The 21,196-nt window shown below is 42.6% G+C and overlaps 1 protein-coding gene across 2 annotated transcripts in view; it reads right to left on the bottom strand.

Annotated features, from left to right (window-relative positions):
• The window catches only part of rhpn1 (rhophilin, Rho GTPase binding protein 1), a 90,543-nt gene that overhangs the window by 27,454 nt on the left and 41,893 nt on the right, over positions 1-21,196 (bottom strand). For both annotated transcript variants that reach the window (XM_080194546.1, XM_080194547.1), the window contains exons 5-8: positions 18,086-18,163; positions 12,839-12,963; positions 7,959-8,125; positions 649-836 (exon numbers count right to left, since the gene is read on the bottom strand). In XM_080194546.1, coding sequence (XP_080050672.1) covers positions 649-836; positions 7,959-8,125; positions 12,839-12,963; positions 18,086-18,163 — 558 coding nt within the window. The remainder of the gene's footprint in view (positions 1-648; positions 837-7,958; positions 8,126-12,838; positions 12,964-18,085; positions 18,164-21,196) is intronic.

The following is a 21,196-nucleotide window of genomic DNA, read 5'->3' as shown; positions in this document are numbered from 1 at the left end:
TTGGATGGTAATTTCCCCTGCTTTCAAGTAGCCTTTTCAAATGTCCACTTTTGGGGTTTGCTGGGGGAGAGGCTGCTGGTGATCATGAGACCTCCATTTTGAGAGCTAGGAATACCAGTTTTGCAAATAAATCTAAAATGTCAATGATTTCACGTACACACTAGATAGATCATACATTAAATACATTTTTAAAAATATATTTTTAAAAAAAGTGAACACCAATCACACTGACGCAATCTGGAAGGAGATACTTTTGAAGGCCCATCCTTGGATCAGATATGTAGTATCCACCGTTTATAGTGGGTGAATTTGTATCAAGATTTGTCCACAATACATACAAAATCAAAAATGAGGTAATTAACATATCTTCCCAAAATATTATGTCTCCACCGAGCAACCACCTTCCCTAATTATCAGTTGCAAGAAGAATCTCATTTAAAAAGGCAACCTTTTATCATGAACAAAACTACGCGAAAACTGATTTAATCAGGAGAGACCTTTGAAAAAGTACAGGGAAATTGCTAATTGAACTGTAAAAAAAAAAGTGCATTAGTAAGTTATTATCAGTGTTTTTGTACTGACAATGGAAAATGGCTGGAACTAATTTCCTAATATAAAATGCAGATCGTATAAGCGATAACATCTTACCCTTGCAGCTTCCTGTGCACTCTGGAGCTGCATCAAGAACTCGTCCTTAACTCCTCCCACCATCACTTTTTCAAAGACGCACTCCTGGACTTGTGCAATCATCAGACGTACTAGCATGTTGAGGGATGGCGTGCTCATGTCAAGGCTTGGTGCATTGGAGAAGTTTTCTTTCAAGTAGTTCAATGCACCTGGTGAATTCAACATGACACATTTGTACTATAATTACAGAATACAGCAAAACCTTAACATAATATAAACAATGTTTACAGTACATCACAGGCAGTGCTTGGAGGAAAAAGATGGTTTCATTTGATTCATATTCATTATATCTTCAGCATTCCCAAAATGTTTCACCTCCAATTCATTACTTATCAACTGCAGTCACTTTTATGTAGTTAAGTAACTAATTTTCTAAGGGGCAGCATGTTGGCACAGTGGTTAGCACTGCTGCCTCAGTGCCAGGGGCCCCAAGTTCTATTCTGGGCTCAGTTAAGTGCCTGTGTGGAGTTTGCACTTTCTCCCTGTGTCGGTGTGGGTTTCCACCAGATGCTTCAGTTTCCTCCCACAGTCCAAGACATAGGTGTTAAGTGGATTGGCTATGCTAAATTACCACTTAGTACCAGGAGGATTAGCAGGGTAAATACATGGGGATATGTGGATATGGTCTGGGTGGGATTGTTGTCAGGGCAGGATCAATGGATCGAGTGGCCTCCTTCTGCACTGTAGGGATTCTGTGATTCACACAAGATGCCACAAATGTCAAATTAAATAGCCAGTTGAAATTTATTTTATTTGGTAGTGGTGGCATCCAGATGACTAGGAGAGCACCTCTGAGAGCTACATAAGTTTTTAGCATAGGTGGTGTCCACTTGGCCCATCAAGCTAACACCGACTCTATTAGTTCCCACGTCATAAGAACATAAGAAATAGGAGCAGGAGTAGGCCATCTAGCCCTTCGAGCCTGCCCCGCCATTCAATAAGATCATGGCTGATCTGTCGCTGCTCAGTTCCACTTTCCTGCCCTCTCCCCATAACCCTTAATCCCCTCTCTTATCAAAAACCCATCAACCCGCGTCTTAAAAATATTTAGCGAGGCAGCCTCCACCACTTCAACGGGCAGAGAATTCCAGAGATTCACCACCCTTTGAGTGAAGAAGCTTTAGAGTGTTATTCCACTTCTTCCTTGAAAGACGCAATAATCTGTGTCAAAGCCTGTCATGTCCAAAACTCTTTTGCACAAAGAAACCAAGACGTTACACCACTTGGAAATTATGTTTTTGATTCTTATATCAAGCAATTCTTCCAAGACTAAAAAATGTCTGAAAATGGCTTCTCAAAGAACAACCCAGCACGGGAAACAGGCCTTTCGGCCAATCATGCCAAGAGACCAGGTGGCACGGTGGTTAGCACTGCTGCTTCACAGCACGAGGAACAAGTTTGATTCCAGTCTTAGATAACTTTGTGTGGAGTTTGCATGTTCTTCTCATATCTGCGAGGGTTTCCTCCGGGTGCTGCAGTTTCTTCCCACAAAGATGTGTAACTTAGGTGGATTGCCATGCCAAATTGCCACTTAGAGAAGATGGGTGTTTGGGCCTGGGTAAAATGCTCTTTGGAAAGTCAGTGCAGACGCGATGGATCAAATGGCCTCCTCCTGCATTATAGGGATTGTATGGTTTTATCTGTAACATTCACCTAAAATACTGATTGCACTCTACTTTAACTACTAACCCAAAAGACAGCACCTTGAACAATTCGACACTGCCTCAGTATTGTATGAAAGTGTCTGCCTGGATTATATGCTGAACCCACAATACTTGATTTAGATTCAACTGAATCAAACTAAATGGACTTCAAAATTTGTTGTTAGTTTGTGATGGCTTCACGGTCACCTTTAGACCCCATAACTTAATGTTGAAATTAACCATTAACAGATCCAATGAATCTTGGAAACCATCAATCTGCATGAAAAGCCAATTCAAAAACAAAGGGATGCACTGAAGGGCAAAGTCATAATGAATTCCATTTTCAACTGGCCGGCAGATGACAATGGTATTCAGCAAACTATTGAATAACTATTAAAAAGGAAGAATCCTGCCTGATTTTCCCCCTTTCTACTTAGGGGCAACTGGGGAGAAACAATTTTGGCTGAGATGAGCTAACCCTAGCCAAAAAAACTTTGCATTTCACACCAACCAGACATGTTAAAGCACTTGTCAAAAAAATACTTAGTGCAGTTGCCATTGTAATGTAGTAAGCATAGCAGACAATTTACGTAGCAAGCTCCCACAAAGGATAATCCGGTAATCTATTTTAGTGATATGACTAAGAAACTGATGGTATCTCAATTTCTCTACTTCAAAATAGTGTCACAGGATCTTTTATCGCCACCTGGGAGGGGCAGACAGGGCTTTCGTTTAATGTCTTATTTGAAATGGCACGGTGGCACAGTGGTTAGCATTACTGCCTCACAGCCCCAAGAACTCGGGTTCAATTCCGGCCTTGGGCGACTGCCTGTGAGGAGGTTGCACATTCTCCCAGTGTCCACACGGGTTTCCTCTGGGTGCTCCAGTTTCCTCCCACAGTTCAAAACTATGCAGATTAGGTGAACTGGCCATGCTAAGTTACCCCTTAGTGTTTCAAGATATACAAGTTGGTTGGATTAGTGGGTGAATATGTGGGAATAGGGCCCGGGTGAATGCTCTGCTTCAGAGTCAGTGCAGGCTTGATGGACTGAATGGCCTCTTTCTGCACTGTAGGGATTCTATGATTCAATAAAACAACACTCCTCAGCACTACACTAGAACGTTAGCCTCGATTTTTTTGCTTGAATCATGAATTGAAATTGGAATTAACTCAGAGGCAAGAACACTTATCGAATTCCAGCCTGTCATTACATAAGAGAATGTCCTTAAAAATAAGGATAACATCATTGGTAATTAGAACTCCTCAAAAAGTTCAAGTTTGTTGACAAGCTTTGATGATTGTTGCTGACAAATTGTGAAGATTAAAATTATTTTCAAACCTTTCTGAATTTCATATTATGCTTGCAATGTTAATACTTTAGTTATAATATATGCTTTCAGTAAATAGTTTGTTGAAACAAAACAACAAACATAAGCAGCTTTTGATACGTCTCCTGGGGTAAGTCCTACCTTCAATGAGCACAACAGATGTCATGTACAATGACTCCTTTTGTCCAACACATCCATACCTCAAGATTGGAGGTATAGAGTCAGCATAGAAACAGGCCCTTCGGCCCAATTTGTCCATGCCGCCTTTTGTTTTAAGCCCCTTAAGCTAGTCCCAATTGACCGCATTTGGCCCATATCCCTCCATACCAATCTAACCAACGTAATTGTCTAAATGCTTTTTAAAAGACAAAATTGTACCCATCTCTACTACTACCTCTGGCAGCTTGTTCCAGACAACGAACAAGCTGTCTTGTTCCTTGTCTGGAACAAGGAACGAAGGACCCTTTGTGAAAAAAACTGCCTCTCTGCACACTTCTGTGTCTCTCCCCACTTCTGTGTCTCTCCCCTCTCACCTTAAACCTATGCCCTCTAGTTTCAGACTCCCCAACTTTTGGGAAAAGATATTGACCATCTAGCTGATCTATGCCCCTCATTATTTTATAGGCCTCTATAAGATCACCCCTCAACCTTCTATGTTCCAGAGAAAATTGTCCCAGTCTATCCAGCCTCTCCTTATAACTCAAACCAAGTCCTGGTAGCATCCTAGTAAATCTTTTCTGCACTCTTTCTAGTTTAATAATATCCTTTCCATAATAGGGTGACCAGAACTGTACACACTATTCCAAGTGTGGACTTACCAATGTCTTGTGCAACTTCAACAAGACGCCCCAACTCCTGTATTCAATGTTCTGACCAATGAAACCAAGCATGCTGAATGCCTTCTTCACCACTCTGTCCACCTATGACTCCACTTCCAAGCAGTTACAAACCTGTACCCCTGGATCTCTTCACTCTGTAACTCTCCCCAACGCCACAGCATTTACTGAGCAAGTCTTGCCCTGGTTTAATCTACCAAAATGCATCACCTCGCATTTATCTAAATTAAACTCCATCTGCCATTCGTCAGCCCACTGGTCCAATTGATTAAGATCCCGTTGCAATCCGAGATAACCTTCTTCACTGGCCACTATGCCACCAATCTTGGTATCATCTGCAAACTTTCCATATGAAAAAGCTACGAGACTCAAATCATTACAGCAATGGAAAAAATGAAAAATAAATGATCAAAATAGTACGTCTATGGATCTAAGCTTGTAACTGAGCTACAATAACTGCATTAAGTCCAGATCTTTAAGCTATTGAACTAGAACGGGTCTAAGTGATTTCTTTGCTTAGTCAACATTGAAGTCACATTTTCCTCCATGTAGACCTCAAGCTGGAAACCATCAATAACAAAACAGCAATTCCAAGTGAAAATAATACCCTGGGAAGTTAGAAATTCTCTGTGGAAAAAAAAAATTAACAATTTGAATCTCTGTGACTTCTTCTGAGGTAAAGTGAGGGAGAACTGTATATAAGAGGGGGGAGCAGCTACAGTAGAGTAGAAGTCAGTGATAAGGGGAGCTAGGAGAAATTCCAACAAAGATGCGTAGGGCACGTTACAGAGGATTCATTAAGTGTAGCGTAAACAGCTAAAGAACAGGTGGCCCAAAAGGGGAGGGGGAAAATAGGAAATCTGACTGGATCCTTGCCACTGCAATAAATCAGGGAGTATAACTTTTTCTCAGTGGAGGAAGGTAGGTCTGTGCAAGGACATGAACGTATACACACGTTCACGATCTTACTTGCAACAATTGTTCTTTAGGTCATAATGTTAAGTGCACTTTTGTTCTTCACCTGGAGCCTAGTAGAAGCATTTAATGTCTCTCTGATACCTTTCCATAGCACCTTGCCAAATACTCAACTGGCATTCAATGAACATAAGAAATAGGAGCAGGAGTAGGCCAACTAGCCCTTTGAGCCTGCCCCGCCATTCAATAAGATCATGGCTGATCTGTCGTGGCTCAGTTCCACATTCCCGCCTCTCCCCATAACCCTTAATCCCCTCTCTCATCAAAAACCCATCAACCCGCGTCTTAAAAATATTTAGCGAGGCAGCCTCCACCACTTCAACGGGCAGAGAATTCCAGAGATTCACCACCCTTTGAGTGAAGAAGTTCCTCCTCAACTCTGTTCTAAACCGCCCCCCCTTTATCTTGAGGCTGTGCCCCCTAGTCCTACTATCCTTTCTGAGCGGGAAGAGTCTCTCCAACTCTATCCTATCCATCCCATTCATCATCTTATACGTCTCAATGAGATCTCCCCTCATTCTTCTAAACTCTAACGAGTACAAGCCTAATCTATTCAGCCTCTCCTCATAGCTCAACCGCCTCAACTCCGGCATCAGCCTAGTAAACCTCCTCTGCACTCCCTCCAAGGCCAAAATATCCTTGCGTAAGTACGGCGCCCAAAACTGCATACAGTACTCCAGCTGCAGCCTCACCAATGCCCTATACAGCCGCAGCAAGACCTCCCTACTTTTATATTCAATCCCCCTCGCGATGAAGGCCAGCATCCCATTCGCCTTCCTGACCACCTGCTGCACCTGCAAGCTGGGTTTTTGCGACTCATGCACAAGGACCCCGAGGTCCCTCTGCACCGTCGCCTGCTGCAGTTTTTCTCCACATAAGTAATAATCCTTCCTACCATTATTCCTACCAAAGTGGACCACCTCGCACTTGCCAACATTAAATTCCATTTGCCATTTCCTGGCCCATTCGCCCAGCCTATCTAGATCCTTCTGTAGACTCTCCCCACCCTCCGGACAATTTGCCTTTCCACCAATTTTGGTGTCATCAGCAAATTTCGACACCCTACACTCGGTTCCCTCCTCCAGATCATCTATGTAAATGGTAAATAGCTGAGGCCCCATCACCGACCCCTGGGGCACTCCACTAGTCACCATCCGCCAATCCGAATAGCACCCATTGACCCCCACTCTCTGCCTCCTATTTGACAACCAGTCCTCTAACCACGCTAACACCCTACCCCCAACTCCATGCCCCCTGACCTTCTGTAATAACCTCTTGTGAGGTACCTTGTCAAACGCCTTCTGAAAATCCAGAAAGACCACATCCACCGGCTCTCCTCTATCCACCGTCCTAGACACATCCTCATAGAACTCCAGTAAATTTGTCAGACACGACTTCCCTTTAAGGAAACCGTGCTGCGTCTGCTCTATCAAGCAGTTCCCCTCAAGATGCCTCGCTATTTCCTCCTCGATGACGGATTCTAACATTTTACCTACAACAGACGTTAAATTAACAGGCCTATAATTCCCCGCTTTTTGCCTGGCACCCTTCTTAAACAACGGCGTAACATTAGCCGTTTTCCAATCTTCCGGCACTTCCCCGGAATCCAGCGACGTCTGGAAAATAACCACCAAGGCATCCACTATCACCTCTGCCATTTCTTTCAGGACCCTCGGATGCATTCCATCCGGTCCTGGGGACTTGTCCACAGTCAGCCCCTCCAGTCTGTCGAGCACCACCTCTCTAGTAACAGTAATGTCATCGAGACCCTCCAGTCCTACCACCTTTCCATCTCTAACATCCGGCAAATTATTCACGTCCTCCTCCGTGAAGACCGAAACAAAAAAGTTATTCAAGACCTCCGCCATATCCCCATCCCCTACCACTAAGTCCCCCTTCTCATCCTCTAAGAGACCAACGTTCACCCTAGCCAGCCTCTTCCTTTTTATATATTTATAAAAACTCTTGCTATCCTTTTTTATATTAAGCGCTAGCCCAGCTTCATAGTTTCTCCTATCCTCCTTTATCAACCTCTTTGTCAATCTTTGTTGACATTTAAACCTCTCCCAATCCTCTTCTCGCCCACTACTCTTAGCTACTCTAAATGCCTCCGCTTTTAATTTAACACTTTCCTTCACCTCCTTCGTTATCCACGGCTTATTACCTCACAATAGAAAATGCCACAATAGAAAATGCTACCACAGTAAATGCAAAACCCAATGCTGAACATACGTATCTTAAAAACGTTAAGGGCCAAATAAAAGCTTTTTAAGCTTAAGGAAAGGAAATTCGAAATAAGAGCGATCCTGAAATCAAAAGAGGAAGACAAGTTCCACATTGTTGTGGCAATGTATGTTAGTGGAGTTCACTGTTTACTGACTGGCAGTCAGCATAAAACATCATTGTACATAGCTAGCCTAATTATCTTACTTTCATCTGCTCGTTTTGTTAATGAAACATTTATTCCATTCATCCAATGCAAACCTACCTGCAGCCTTTTGGAAGGCATCAATTGCATGATCGATGCCCTCCTTGGTGGTCCGGTCCTGCCGTGCACCAATCTGCGTATATAGTGCACCAATGTTGAAAAGTATGCTTCCCTTTTCAAAAGCCAGAGCCCGCTGATAGGAAGGAACGCCAGTCAAAGAGTCATACCTGTCAATTCAATGGGGAGGAGAAAGGAGAAAAATTGGGGTTATTAGATTATTTGGAACTCAAAGAACAAAGAAGAACAAAAAACAGTACAGCACAGGATTAGGCCCTTGGGCCCACCAAGTCTGTGCTGACACAGATGCCTCTTTTGCCTCTATGTGGTCCATATCCCTCCATTCTCTGCCTATTTGCATATCTATTCAGGGGCCGCTTGAACAACATTATAGAATCTGCTTCCACTGGCTCCTCCGGCATCTTATTCCAGGCATTCATCACCCTCTTTGTAAAAAACTTATCCCTTACATCTCTTTTAAACATTCCCCATCTCACTCTCAACCTATGCCCCTAAATAACTGATCCTTCAACCCTGGGAAGGAGACTCTGGCCCTGATTTTACCATCAAGTTGTGCCCATTTTCACACGTGAACACTTGGTAAAATCAGGCACGTATTAATAAAACGCATATTCCATCCATCCGATGCAAACCTACCTGCAGCCTTTTGGGAAGCATCAATAGCATGATCGATGCCCTCCGTGGTGGTCCAGATGCATTTAAATTAACTTAATGAGCTGCAGGCTCAACTTTACTGGCACTTCTCCCTTTACCACTGCTTTTGCCCATCCAGAATCGACATGAAACAGAAATACTCCATAGCAGCCTGATTCAGGTACTCCAGTTAGTGAGGAGGTAGGTGCGGAGGGAAAGGTGGGGGTCCGCTGCCACTCTGCCTGAGATCAGTGGAGGGGAAGTGATGGGGGTCCGCTGCCACTCTGCCTGAGATCAGTGGAGGGGGGCGCGGAATTGGTCTGGGCAGAAGAGGTGGATAAGGGAATCAGTAATGTTGTGAGGGTGGGACAATGTCTGTGGGGTCCAGGTGAACATATTATCTGGCCCGGAAGGGATGTGGCAAGGAGCAGCATTCTATCATTTTTTTTTCTGCGCAAGCACAGTAGGAGGCTCCGATCAGAGCTGCAGGTTTCGGGCAAATTAAGCCCTGCCCACAAGCTTGTGTAGTACGATTTGATACTGATATTATCAAATATTTGATATTATCAAATATTATCAATATCACTGATATTTTTGAATGCAGGGTGTGCATGGGGGTGCCTTAGAACAGGTCAAAAAGTCTGATCTGAAACACTCCCAGTTTCAAGTCTGCCCAGCACCTAAAAGCAAAATGGTAAACTAGGGCCCTGTGATGATCCACTCGATCCAAGTCTGTCATAATCTTGCAAACCTCTATCAGGTCCCTGGTGTACCCTAGCAAGGTAAGTTCAGATCACAAAGGAGTCTCAGCAACCGCTCCAGCCACAGTAAATCTTCCCTTTAAGAGATGCTTTAAGCTGCGATAAGAAGTTTTCTACGGTAGGACCTAGGGGTCCTTGTGCACGAGTCGCCAAAAAAACCCAGTCTGCAGGTGCAGCAGATGATCAAGGCGGCAAATAGAATGTTGGCCTTTATAGCGAGGGGGACAGAATATAAAAGTAGGGAGGTCTTCCTGCAACTGTATAGGGTACTGGTGAGGCCGCAGCTGGAGTACTGTGCGCAGTTTTGGTCGCCGCACTTGCGCAAGAATACATTGGCCTTGGAGGGAGTGCAGAGGAGGTTCACTAGGCTGATACCAGAGATGAGGGGGTTGGACTATGAAGAGAGACTAAATAGACTGGGTCTGAGACTAAATAGGCTGAGGGGGAGATCTTAGAGACGTATAAGATAATGAAGGGGATGGATAGGGTAGAGGTAGAGAGATTCTTCCCGCTTAGAAAGGGTAGCAGGACTAGAGGGCACAGCCTCAAGGGGCCGGGGGGGTGCAGTTTAGATCGGAATTGAGGAGGAACATCTTCACTCAAAGGGTGGTGAATGTCTGGAATTCTTTGCCCGTTGAAGTGGTGGAGGCTACCTCGCTAAATATATTTAAGTCACGGGTAGAAAGGTTTCTGATAGACAGGGGAACTAAGGGTTATGGGGAGAAAGCGGGAAAGTGGAGCTGATCCACTTCAGATCAGCCATGATCTTATTGAATGGCGGGGCAGGCTCGAAGGGCTAGACAGCCTACTCCTGCTCCTATTTTTTATGTTCTTATTAAGTTGCTCAGCTCCTTACTGATATGCAGCCAATCAACAATGTTGTGCTGGCTATAAACAGAAATCATGATAACAAGCAGTCAACAAGAAGATATCGTAGTGCCTGCATTCACTGAGTGGTCATGGGCAACCTCACATTGCAAACCACTATTCCCATTTCTGAGGACTATCCAATTGAGCCCTCAACAAGTGAGCACACAGAATAACAGAGATAAAGAAACCTCAGTTATTTAAAATAAATCTTATTCCTTAAAATATTAGTAAAATAAGACATGCACCATTCCTTGATGTGAAATCATTGGAAGTACCTTTCCTTCTAGACAAGTTTTGACTGCAAAACCTCCAATCTGAGACCAAGGCTTGTGTCTCATTACACTGGATTTTACACTTAAAATAACTAATTTTAAAAAGTGGTGGCTCATAAAATCCAGTGCAAGGCCTCACTCTGTCTCAAATCATACATTCCAGGGTGGAAGAGGCATCAGCCAGTGCCTGCCTTTGGTGCTATTAGCCAATTAATGATCAATTAAGGTCCTCATCCTACCCGTTTCTATTTCACTTGTGGCCGAGAGGGGCCCACGCCATATGGCGAGTCCAGCTGCTTTAGTTGGGGAAGCTGGTGTTGGACAAAGGGGGACCTCCTTTGCGACTCTCCTGTACTCATTGGAAGCACTTCTACCCCTCAACCATAGCCACACTCCCCACCCCACCCCACCCCACCCTCCCGCCAACGTAATCCTTCTCCCTTTACCCTTCCTCGGGCCTCTCAAACCTGCTAGCCTGGCTCCAGTTATACTCCATAATTTCCCAAGTCTGGGCTTTTTTTTCATTGGAACTGCCTATAATCCCAGTAGTGGCTCCCACCCAGCACCCTGCTGGGATTGGACTGAAGATCTACCGGCCACTTGACTTGCTAGCAACTTCATAAAGTGGGATTTCCACTTGAGATATGAGAAGAAGTCTTAAAACTAAATAACGCTGCTAAATTGCTGAAGGGCAACCATCACTATGGTAGGCAGGTTTATGGATGACTTTTTGGCTCGGACATGCTTGTAAAATCCAGCCTACAGTCTTTGTTCAAACCAAACTAACCCCTTCCTTATTTAAGAACTCTCTAGTAGGCCAGTCAACTATAGCTACTCCATCCCAAGGGGAGATACTAGCTTCAGGTGAATATTCACAACCATTTTAGGTGCAGATATTTATTATGCTGGTTCAAATGAGATAACAAATTGATGTGGAAATTCAACAATGTGTTGCTTCTACCAGAACCAAGTGGGGGGTGTCCAGGACCAGGGGTCACAGTCTGAGGATACAGGGTAGGCAATTTAGGACTGAGATGAGGAGACATTTCTTCACCCAAAGAGAGGTGAGCCTGTGGAATTCATACCACAGGAAGTAATTGATGCCAAAACATTGAATGCATTCAATAGGCAACTAGATATAGCACTTGGGGTGAACAGGATCAAAAGGTAATGGGAAGAAAGCAAGTTATTGAGAAAGCAAGGCTATTGAGTTGAACGATCAGCCATGATTGTAATGAATGGCGGAGCAGGCTCGAAGGGCCGAATGGCCTCCTCCTATCTTCTATGTTTCTAATGTTTTTAGTATTGAGGCCCTGAAGTTAACACCATTTCTCTCTCCACAGATGCTGCCAAAAAGTAAAAGGACTAGCTCAAGAAAAACAAAATGCAAACAGAGGTGGTTCTGCACACTGCAAACAGGTAAACCACAATGTGCTGCTCTTATAGTAGCAGTCTTCCACTGTGATTTTCAGATATAAACAGCAACACCCCAGTAGTTTGATACCGCCCAAGACAAAGCAGACTGCTCGACTGGCACCCCATCCATCACATTAAACATTAATTCCCTTCAACAATGTAGTGACACCAGCGCGTATCACTGGCAATATGTATTTGTAGACTGAAATAGTCTAATGTTACTAATCAGTTAAGTTACACCTTGGGCTTTCATAGAAAAAAAATTTCTAAAATCAGTTCAAGTCTTGTTTGGACCAAAAACTGCATCCTTAATATGTGGCATGAAGTGAGCACTGAGCCACATAGCAAACAGTTAGTGTTCAATTGAGGTATATTGTGTCAATGATTCTATGGGATGTCCACTATATTCTGCTGTCTACTCTAAAAAAAACGTAATGTTCGATTCCTATTTTCCAAATCAAACCAGTCACATTTACATATAATTTGAGATTACAACACAGGTCAGGAACAGAAAGGTTCAGTAAGTAACTGGTATAATATTTGACTTAGAGAACATGTGAACTGTTCCAAAACAAGAAGGAAGTTTGAAATATTTCTACTCTTTTCATTATAATTTGGCAGCCTCTGACAAATGTTAGGTACGGTATGACTCTCAAGCCCCACTTAACTGTTTCATGTGATATAAGCAGTACAAAGCAGGAAATTCAAAATCCATGCAGACTTTATATAATGTTGAATGATTGTTCATTTGCTGTTAATCTTACTGGTTTTTTTTTGCAAACACGTTAAGGCTCACTTGAAAAAAATTCAAAAAAATGACTGCCCAAAATTGTGCAGATAATGTTTATCAGCCACTGTTAGCAACAGTTCACGTAACTGCTACACGATAAATGTTGAATACGATATTTACCAATGAAAAAAGATACCCATGTTTTTATTGGGTGGGAAAAAACGGTTATCAATGAAGTAAAGCTGGTTGTAGTATTCCATGAGAAGCTCAATCCCAGCTTCATTCCTGGTTGGAGTTCGCATTGCCTGAAATAAAAAAGAAAATTATACATCTGTCTAGTGAATATAAATTCCTCAAGTTTAACAAGCAACTGCATACTGCTGTTCCAGCACACTGCAGCATTGGGTGTGGAGCTTGGCTTTATACCTACCTGTAAATCCCCATAACATGCATTACTGAACAAAGACCAAGTTCCACATAAAGGGAAATTTCATAGAACATTCAGTTTACTCAGTGGCATTCATTATTGGAAAGTACTGGCAGTGGCCCAGATCCAGGTCATTTGCCTTATCGCCACGTCACGATTATTACAGAGAGAAAAGGAACACAACTTACAAAAACACAGGTCCCAACATTGTTAAAATGCTTCACAAGTCGTCATTTTAGACTCAAAGCATTACTTGACTTTTTTCTCTCTACAGATGCTCCTAAACTGCTGAGCATTTCAACATTTTGTTTTTATTTCATTATCCCAGACTTCAAACCTCAGGCCAATAGGGCTGGATTTAGTGGTGCCACAATTTCCACCTTCCAGATAAAAGTCAGGGTTGGGGAAAGCCTGTACAGAAGAACAGCTGGTCTGATGTCATCATTCATTCAATTGCTTATTACAAGAGGCAAGACATGTCTTCCACGTCTCACGTACAGCAAGTTCCACTTTAGAGCATTGCTAGCTATCAAAGACTAGCAGCAGTCCAGTACCAGCAGTGCCATTGGGAGTTGCAGAGGAGAGCCTCCAATGGGCCCATGGTCTGTTAAGGAGGGACCTCCTACCTGACACTATCCTGCTGGGAAAGGTGCTGGCAATGGCAGGATGAGGCCCTTAAGTGAAAGTAAATTGCCCACTTAAGTGCCTCAATTTGCCCACTGGCCACCTGATGCCCCAGCTTGGAACGAATTGCCTAGATTTCCACTCCAGCACGTTCTTGCTCAATTCTACCAGAGAGAGTTGACTACTAGGCAGGAATCAGTAAGGATAAGGGCTTCTTTTTCATGTTTTGAGAGTTTGTATGTTCCTGTCAGGATTAAAGGCAGAGTAAATAAGGATAAGGAACCTTGGTTCTCGAGGGAGATTGTAACGCTGATTAAGAGGAAAAGAGAGTTGTATGAAATGTACAGGCAGCAAGGAGCAGATCAGATGCTCGAGGAGTATAAAAAATGCAAGAAGCTACTAAAGAGAGAAATCAGGAGGACTAAAAGAAAGCATGAGGTTGCTTTGGCAGACAGAGTGAAGGAAAATCCAAAGAGCTTCTATTAGGTACGTTAGGAACAAAAGGATACTGTGGGATAAAATTGGTCTTCTTGAAGGCCAGAGTGGTAGACTGTGTATGGAACCAAAAGAGATGGGGGAGATACTAAATGGGTTTTTTGCATCCTTATTTACTGAGGAAACAGGCACGGATTCTACGGAAATTGGGCAAACAGTTAGGGAGGTCATGGAACATTTACAGATTAAAGAGGTGGTGGTGCTGGCTGTCTTGAGGCAAATCAGAGTGGATAAATAATCCCCAGGACCGGACAGGGTATTCCCACGAACCTCGAGGGAGGCTAGTGTTGAACTTGCAGGGGCCCTGGCAGACATATTTAAAATGTCAATATTCACGGGGGAGGTGCCGGATGATTGGAGGGTGGCTCATGTTGTTCTGTTGTTTAAAAAAGGTTCCAAAAGAAATCCAGGAAAGTACAGGCCAGTAAGTTTGACGTCGGTAGTTGGCAAGTTATTGGAAGGTGTGATAAGGGATAGGATCTACAAATATTTGGATAGACAAGGACTTATTAGGGGGAGTCAACATGGCTTTGTGCATGGTAGGTCATGTTTGACCAATCTATTAGAGTTTTGAGGAGGTCACCAGGAAAGTGGAAGAAGGGAAGGCGGTGGATGTTGTCTACTTGGATTTCAGCAAGGCCTTTGACAAGGCCCCTCGTGGGAGGTTAGTTAGGGAGGTTCAGTCACTAGGTATAGATGAGGAGGTTGTAAATTGGATTAGACACTGGCTCAATGGAAGAAGCCAGAGAGTGGTTGTGGAGGATTGCTTCTGAGTGGAGGCCTGTGACTAGTGGAGTGCCACAGGGTCCACTGTTGTTTGTCATCTACATCAATGATCTGGTTGATACTGTGGTAAATTGGATCAGCAAATTTGCTGATGATACAAAGATTGGAGGTGTAGTGGACAGTGAGGAAGGTTTTCAAAGCTTGCAGGGGGACGTGGACCAACTAGAAAAATGGGCTGAAAAATGGCAAATGGAATTTAACGCAGACAAGTGTGAAGTATTGCACTTTGGAAGGACAAACCAAAGTAGAACATACAGGCTAAATGGTAGGACTCAAGAGTGCAGTTGAACAGAGGGATCTGGGAATACAGGTACAGAATTCCCTAAAAGTGACGTCACAGGTGGATAGGGTCGTAAAGAGTGATTTTGGTACACTGGCCTTTATAAATCGGAGTATTGAGTATAAAAGTTGGAGTGTTATGGTAAGGTTTTATAAGGCATTGGTGAGGCCAAATTCAGAGTATTGTGTACAGTTTTGGTCACCTAGTTACAGGAAGGATGTAAATAAGATTGAAAGAGTGCACAGAAGGTTCACAAGGATGTTGCCGGAACTTGAGGAGCTGGGTTACAGAGAGAGATTGAATAGGTTAGGACTTTATTCCCTGGAGCGTAGGAGAACGAGGGGAGATTTGATAGAGGTGAATAAGATTTTGATGGGTATACATAGAGTGAATGCAAGCAGGCTTTTTCCACTGAGGCTAGGGGAGAAAAAAAAACTATAGGGCATGGGTTAAGGGTGAAAGGAGGAAAGTTTAAAGGGAATATTGGGGCGGCTTCTTCACGCAGAGAGTGGTGGGAGTGTGGAATGAGCTGCCGGATAAAGTGGTAAATGCAGGGTCACTTCTAACATTTAAGAAAAACTTGGATGGGTTCATGGATGAGAGGGGTGTAGAAGGATATGGTTCAAGTGCAAGTCAGTGGGACTAGGCAAAAAATGGTTTGGCACAAACAAGAAAGGCCAAAAGGCCTGTTTCTGAGCTGTAATTTTCTATGGTTCTATGGTTGGCGGCCTGTAACCAATGGAGTTCCACAGAAATCAGTGCTGGGGCTGCAACAATTTATAATATATATTAATGACTTGGAGGAAGGAAGCAAATGTATTAGTCAAATTTGCAGATAATGCAAAAATTGGTGTAAAGGCAAGTTGTGAGAGGGTTACAAACAGCTCAAAAAATATTGATAGGGTAAGTAAGTGGGCCAGAAGTTTACACATGAGCACAATACAGGAAAACGTGGAGTTGCTCATTTTTGTTGCAAAGTTGGGTAGATTAATTGTAGATTGGGAGATAGAAAGTTAGTATTTGGTGTTTGTAAAAGTGGTAAAATTGTAAAATGCTAGGGAATAAAATGCAAGTCCATAGAGAGCCCTAAACTGAAATATTAGTATCGAAAAGCCAAGTAGCAGTTTTGACCAAGACAACAGGTTTTTGAACTTACCCATCAATTTGAAGCAGGCACTTAGAAATCAAAAACCTATTAAATTTAAATCTGATGGTTTTGACAACCTACAACCAATCCTATTGTGGGAAATATTGCTATGTCATCATGGGTACATATGTGAGACAGAAAGTGAGAGTGAGAATGAGAATCGCTGGCTCTCATGTCTTAGAGAAAGCACTATCTAGATAGCAAATGGTACCAAAGAAGAAAGAAGCTCCAGACAGAAGAATCAACAAAGGCAGCCCAGAATATTCCAGAAGACAAAACCTGGTTGCAATTTAGAGAGTGGCTAAATTCTATTTATGAGCGAGAATTGTATTTATTTGTACAGCACACCGTTAGAATTTTGTTTTATTCAGGAATAATTAACAGTTAGAAAGGATTTATTTGGTTTGTTAATACTTTTGTTAATTTGTTCACTGTTAGATAAATAAACTGTTACATGTTCATTTTAGGGTGAGTGTCAGCGATTTATTTTGTATTCAACCACTAGAAATTTCTGAAGAACGAGTCACACCACTTCATACACACTTCTTACAGGTAATACCCCTTTTTGGGTGTTTTGGTGTCAGTTCTCAGAGGGGGACGGGGATCAACATCTGCTTTATAACAATTTTGGAAGGGCAAACAAGAGAACAGTATTATCTGAATAGACAAAAATGGCAGAAAAATGCAACACAAAGGGACTTGGGATACTTGTTCATGAAACAAAAAACTAGCACACGACTGAAGGTGGTAATCAGGAGGGCTCATGGAATGATTAAGTGTTTATTTTGTTAGTGTCACATGTACGCTTACATTAACACTGCAATGAAATTACTGTGAAAATCCTCTATTCGCCACACTCTGGTGCCTGTTCAGATACACCATGCCACTGTACCTAAATGCTAGCTTTTATTTCAAAGGGGATTAGAGTATAAGAGTAGGGATGTCTTGCTGCAACTATACAAGGCACTGGTGAGACCACATTTGGAGTACTGAGAATGGTTTTGGTCCCCTTATTAAAGGAAAGATACCATTTCAGTGGAGATAGTTCAGAGAAGGTTTACTGGGATAATCCCCAGTATTGATGGATTACGTTATAAGGACAAGTTAAATAGGTTAGAACCCCATTCATTGCAATTCAGAGAAATGAGAGGTGATGTCTTTGAAACAAATAGGATTCTTAGTGGGCTTGACTGAGTAAATGCTGAGGGGATGTTTCCTCTCATGCAAATCTAGGACCAAAGGGCAAAGCCTCAGAATTAAGGGGTGCCAATTTAAGACTAAGATGAGGAGGAAACTCTTCTGAGGGTTTTGAACTTTTGGAACTCCTTGCCATTGAGAGATGTGGGCACACAGCCCTTGTGTATGTCTACGGCTGAGATAGATTTTTGATCAGTGAGGGAACCTAGGGATCCAGGAAAGTTGGATCAGCCATGACCCTACTGAAAGGCAGAGCAGGCTGGAGAGGCCAAACAGCCTACTCATGTTCCTATTTCTAACGGCCTTATTAACTCCAACCCCTCACCCACTCTGCCTCACATTTCACACAAGTATCTTTCATTAAAGGTGGTCCTCTTTCTTTGGCCACTGATCCATATAACACTAACAGTTGAGATTTTTTACTAATGCTGGAACATACAGCTCATCAAGTCGCAAAAGTAAGCGACTAACCTGTCGGAGATCCACAAGTTCTTTCAGTTCTTTCTCGTATTTGCAGGCTGCTTCATTGTAGTGTTCTTCAATAACATCCTATCAAAAACAGGAAGGGCTGCAAGGATTATTTGAAACTTATTTCAAAAGCATGTCTTTCGATATCTGTAGACCGATATAGATCTATATCTAGGTCTATGTATAGACCTAGATCTATAGGTCTATATATAGACAGCAACCAATTTCTCAAAACAAAATTACTAAGTTTGGTGATCTCAGTAGAGTACAGTGCAAATTTTGACTAACTTTTTAACCTGTCATACTGACCTAAATCTTCCTTTTATAAAGATTGAAATCTTGCACGACTAAACAAAAAGCTTTTCTAAATTATTTGTAGATGTATTAGTCACCAAACTGAGAAGTCAGAAGTCAGCGTGGCAAACTGAATATCTTTCTGCTCTCCATTAATTGCATAACATTGGGTCACATGAAATTCAGGACTAAGTTCTTCTATACCAGGAAAATGTTTCAAACCACCACTGCACCTCACCAGTGTGAAATCCCCATTATTTTCCCACCTCCTATACAGAGTCATTGCAATGTGACAAAGACAGATTATAAATTCGGTTCCAATTTGTAGAATGCTTGGACTGATGTCATTCAGTCCCTTGCATACATTGCACCAACTAATTTCACTTGAGGCCCTTACGGGATTATAATGCCATTCCTTCCCCTATGGGCCCGGAGGTCGAATTTAGGTCATTTTGCTCTTCCAAAAGAGTAATAAGTATAGATAAAAATTTACTTTGAAACCAATTTAAACTGGATCAATATGGATGCAAGAAGCAAACAACTGCAAGAATGAACAAACTTGCACCCATTCTTTGTATTTTTTTCAAGTACCCAAGTTGGATTGCCCCAACAAGTGAAAAATAAAAGTTAAGAATTGAATTATGCAGTGAAGTAGTGGTTACAGAGTTTACTTTAGAAAGACATAAAATAAGAGCAGAAATTGGCTATTCGGTCCTTCAAGTTTGCTCCACCATTCACTTGAATAATGGCTGATCAACAACCTGATCCTGCCATTCCCTCACATCCTTTGATCCCTTATGCCCCAAGAGCTATACCTGACTCCTTCTTGAAAACAATGTTTCGGCCTCAATTGTTTTCTGTGATAGTGAATTCCACAGGCTTACCACTCCTTGGATGAAGAAATTTCTCGTCACCTCAGTCCTAAAAGATTTACCTCTTATCCTTAAGACTACGGGTTCAGGACTCAGCCACCATGAAACATCCTACCTGCATTTAAACTATCTAGCCCTGTTAGAATTTTATAGGTTTCTAGGATATCCCCCCTCATTCTTCTACTGAACTCAATTGGTTCAGAACCCTAACCAATCCAATGTCTCCTCGTCCGCTGTCTCAGCAATCTGTCTGGTAAACCTTTGCTGCACTCCCTGTACAGCAAGAACATTGTCCTCAGATAAGGAAACCAGAACTACACACAATATTCCAGGTTTGTCACAAAGGCCCGACATAATTGCAGCACAACTTCCCTGCTCCTGTACTCGAATCCTCTCGCTAAGGCCAACATACCATTTGCCTTCTTTACTGCCCCTGCTGCAACTGCATGTTTACTTTCAGCAACTAGTATACAAAGAAACCCAGATGCATATTCCCCTCTTAATCTGCCTCCCTGTTTTTGCTACCAAAGCGAATAACTTCACAATTATCTACATTATACTGCATCTCAGCCATGCATTTTCCCATTCACTTAGATTGTCCAAATAACACTGAAGCATCTCTGCATCCTTCTCACAGCTCACCCTCTTACAGTTTTGTGGCATCTGCAATTTTGAGTTATTGTATTTAGTATATTATGAATACTTGAAGCATTGATCCCTGTGATATCCCACTAGGCACCGCCTGCCACTTGGAAAAAGACCCATATATTCCTACTGTTTCTGGTCTGCCAACCAGTTTTTATCCGTCTGAACACACTAACCCCAATCTCATGCATTTAATTTTACACACAAATCTCTTATGTGGAACTTTGTCTTAAGCTTTCTAACGTCCAAATGAGCCACATCCACTGGTTCCCCCTCATTAACTCTACTAGTTATGAGTTACATTGTCAAAGAAGTGTCAAACATGATTTTCCATTTGTAAATCCATGCCAACTCTGCCTGTTTATATCACTGTTTTCCAAGCTCTCCTCTAAAAAAACTTTGATTATAGATTCTTTAAATTTCCCCACCACCATCAGGCTGACTGGTCTATTTTCCCTGTTTTCTCTCTACCTCTCTTTTCAAAATCTTGGAGTTACATTAGATATGCCCCAAGATGATGAATAGGATAGAGGTGGAGAGGCTCTTCCCGCTCAGAAAAGACAGTAGGACTAGAGGGCACAGCCTCAAGATAAAGGGGGAGCGGTTTAGAACGGAGTTGAGGAGGAACTTCTTCACTCAAAGGGCGGTGAATCTCTGGAATTCTCTGCCCATTGAAGTGGTGGAGCCTGCCTCGCTAAATATATTTAAGACGCGGGTTGATAGGTTTTTGATAGGCAAGGGGATTAAGGGTTATGGGGAGAGGGCGGGAATGTGGAACTGAGACACGACAGATCAGCCATGATCTTATTGAATGGTGGGGCAGGCTCAAAGGGCTAGATGGCCTACTCCTGCTCCTATTTCTTATGTTCTTATGTTATCTGTAGGAACTGTTCCAGAGACTACAGAGTCTCCAGTGCCAGTGCAATGTCAGGTGCATAGGCTGTACATCCCAACGACTGCTGGATCGTATTAAACAGCACGTTTCTTTGACCGTTTGCAATGTGCAGAATACTGATCACAATCAACCAAAACATGCTTGCAAAACTCAGAACATAAGGTCTATTGTTAGATGTGATTCCACAATTGAGCAGAACTTGCTGAACAATTCTAAGTGTGCTAAGAACTGCTCAAACAGCCGATTTAAGATGATCAGTCAGGCTCACAATGTGGTTCACATATGCTTGCTAGAAGCAATGCGTATTCATACTCAGGAACCTGCCCTCTGCAGGCAAAATGAATACTTTATCTCTCTATGGTTTCATTCCCAAAAAAAAAATCACTGGGAAGTCAGTAAATATTCAGC

Source organism: Carcharhinus amblyrhynchos, chromosome 8 (assembly GCF_965287045.1).
Source record: "Carcharhinus amblyrhynchos chromosome 8, sCarAmb.v2.hapA, whole genome shotgun sequence".
NCBI classification, from domain to species: domain Eukaryota; kingdom Metazoa; phylum Chordata; class Chondrichthyes; order Carcharhiniformes; family Carcharhinidae; genus Carcharhinus; species Carcharhinus amblyrhynchos.
This window is presented reverse-complemented; position numbering and strand designations above follow the sequence as displayed.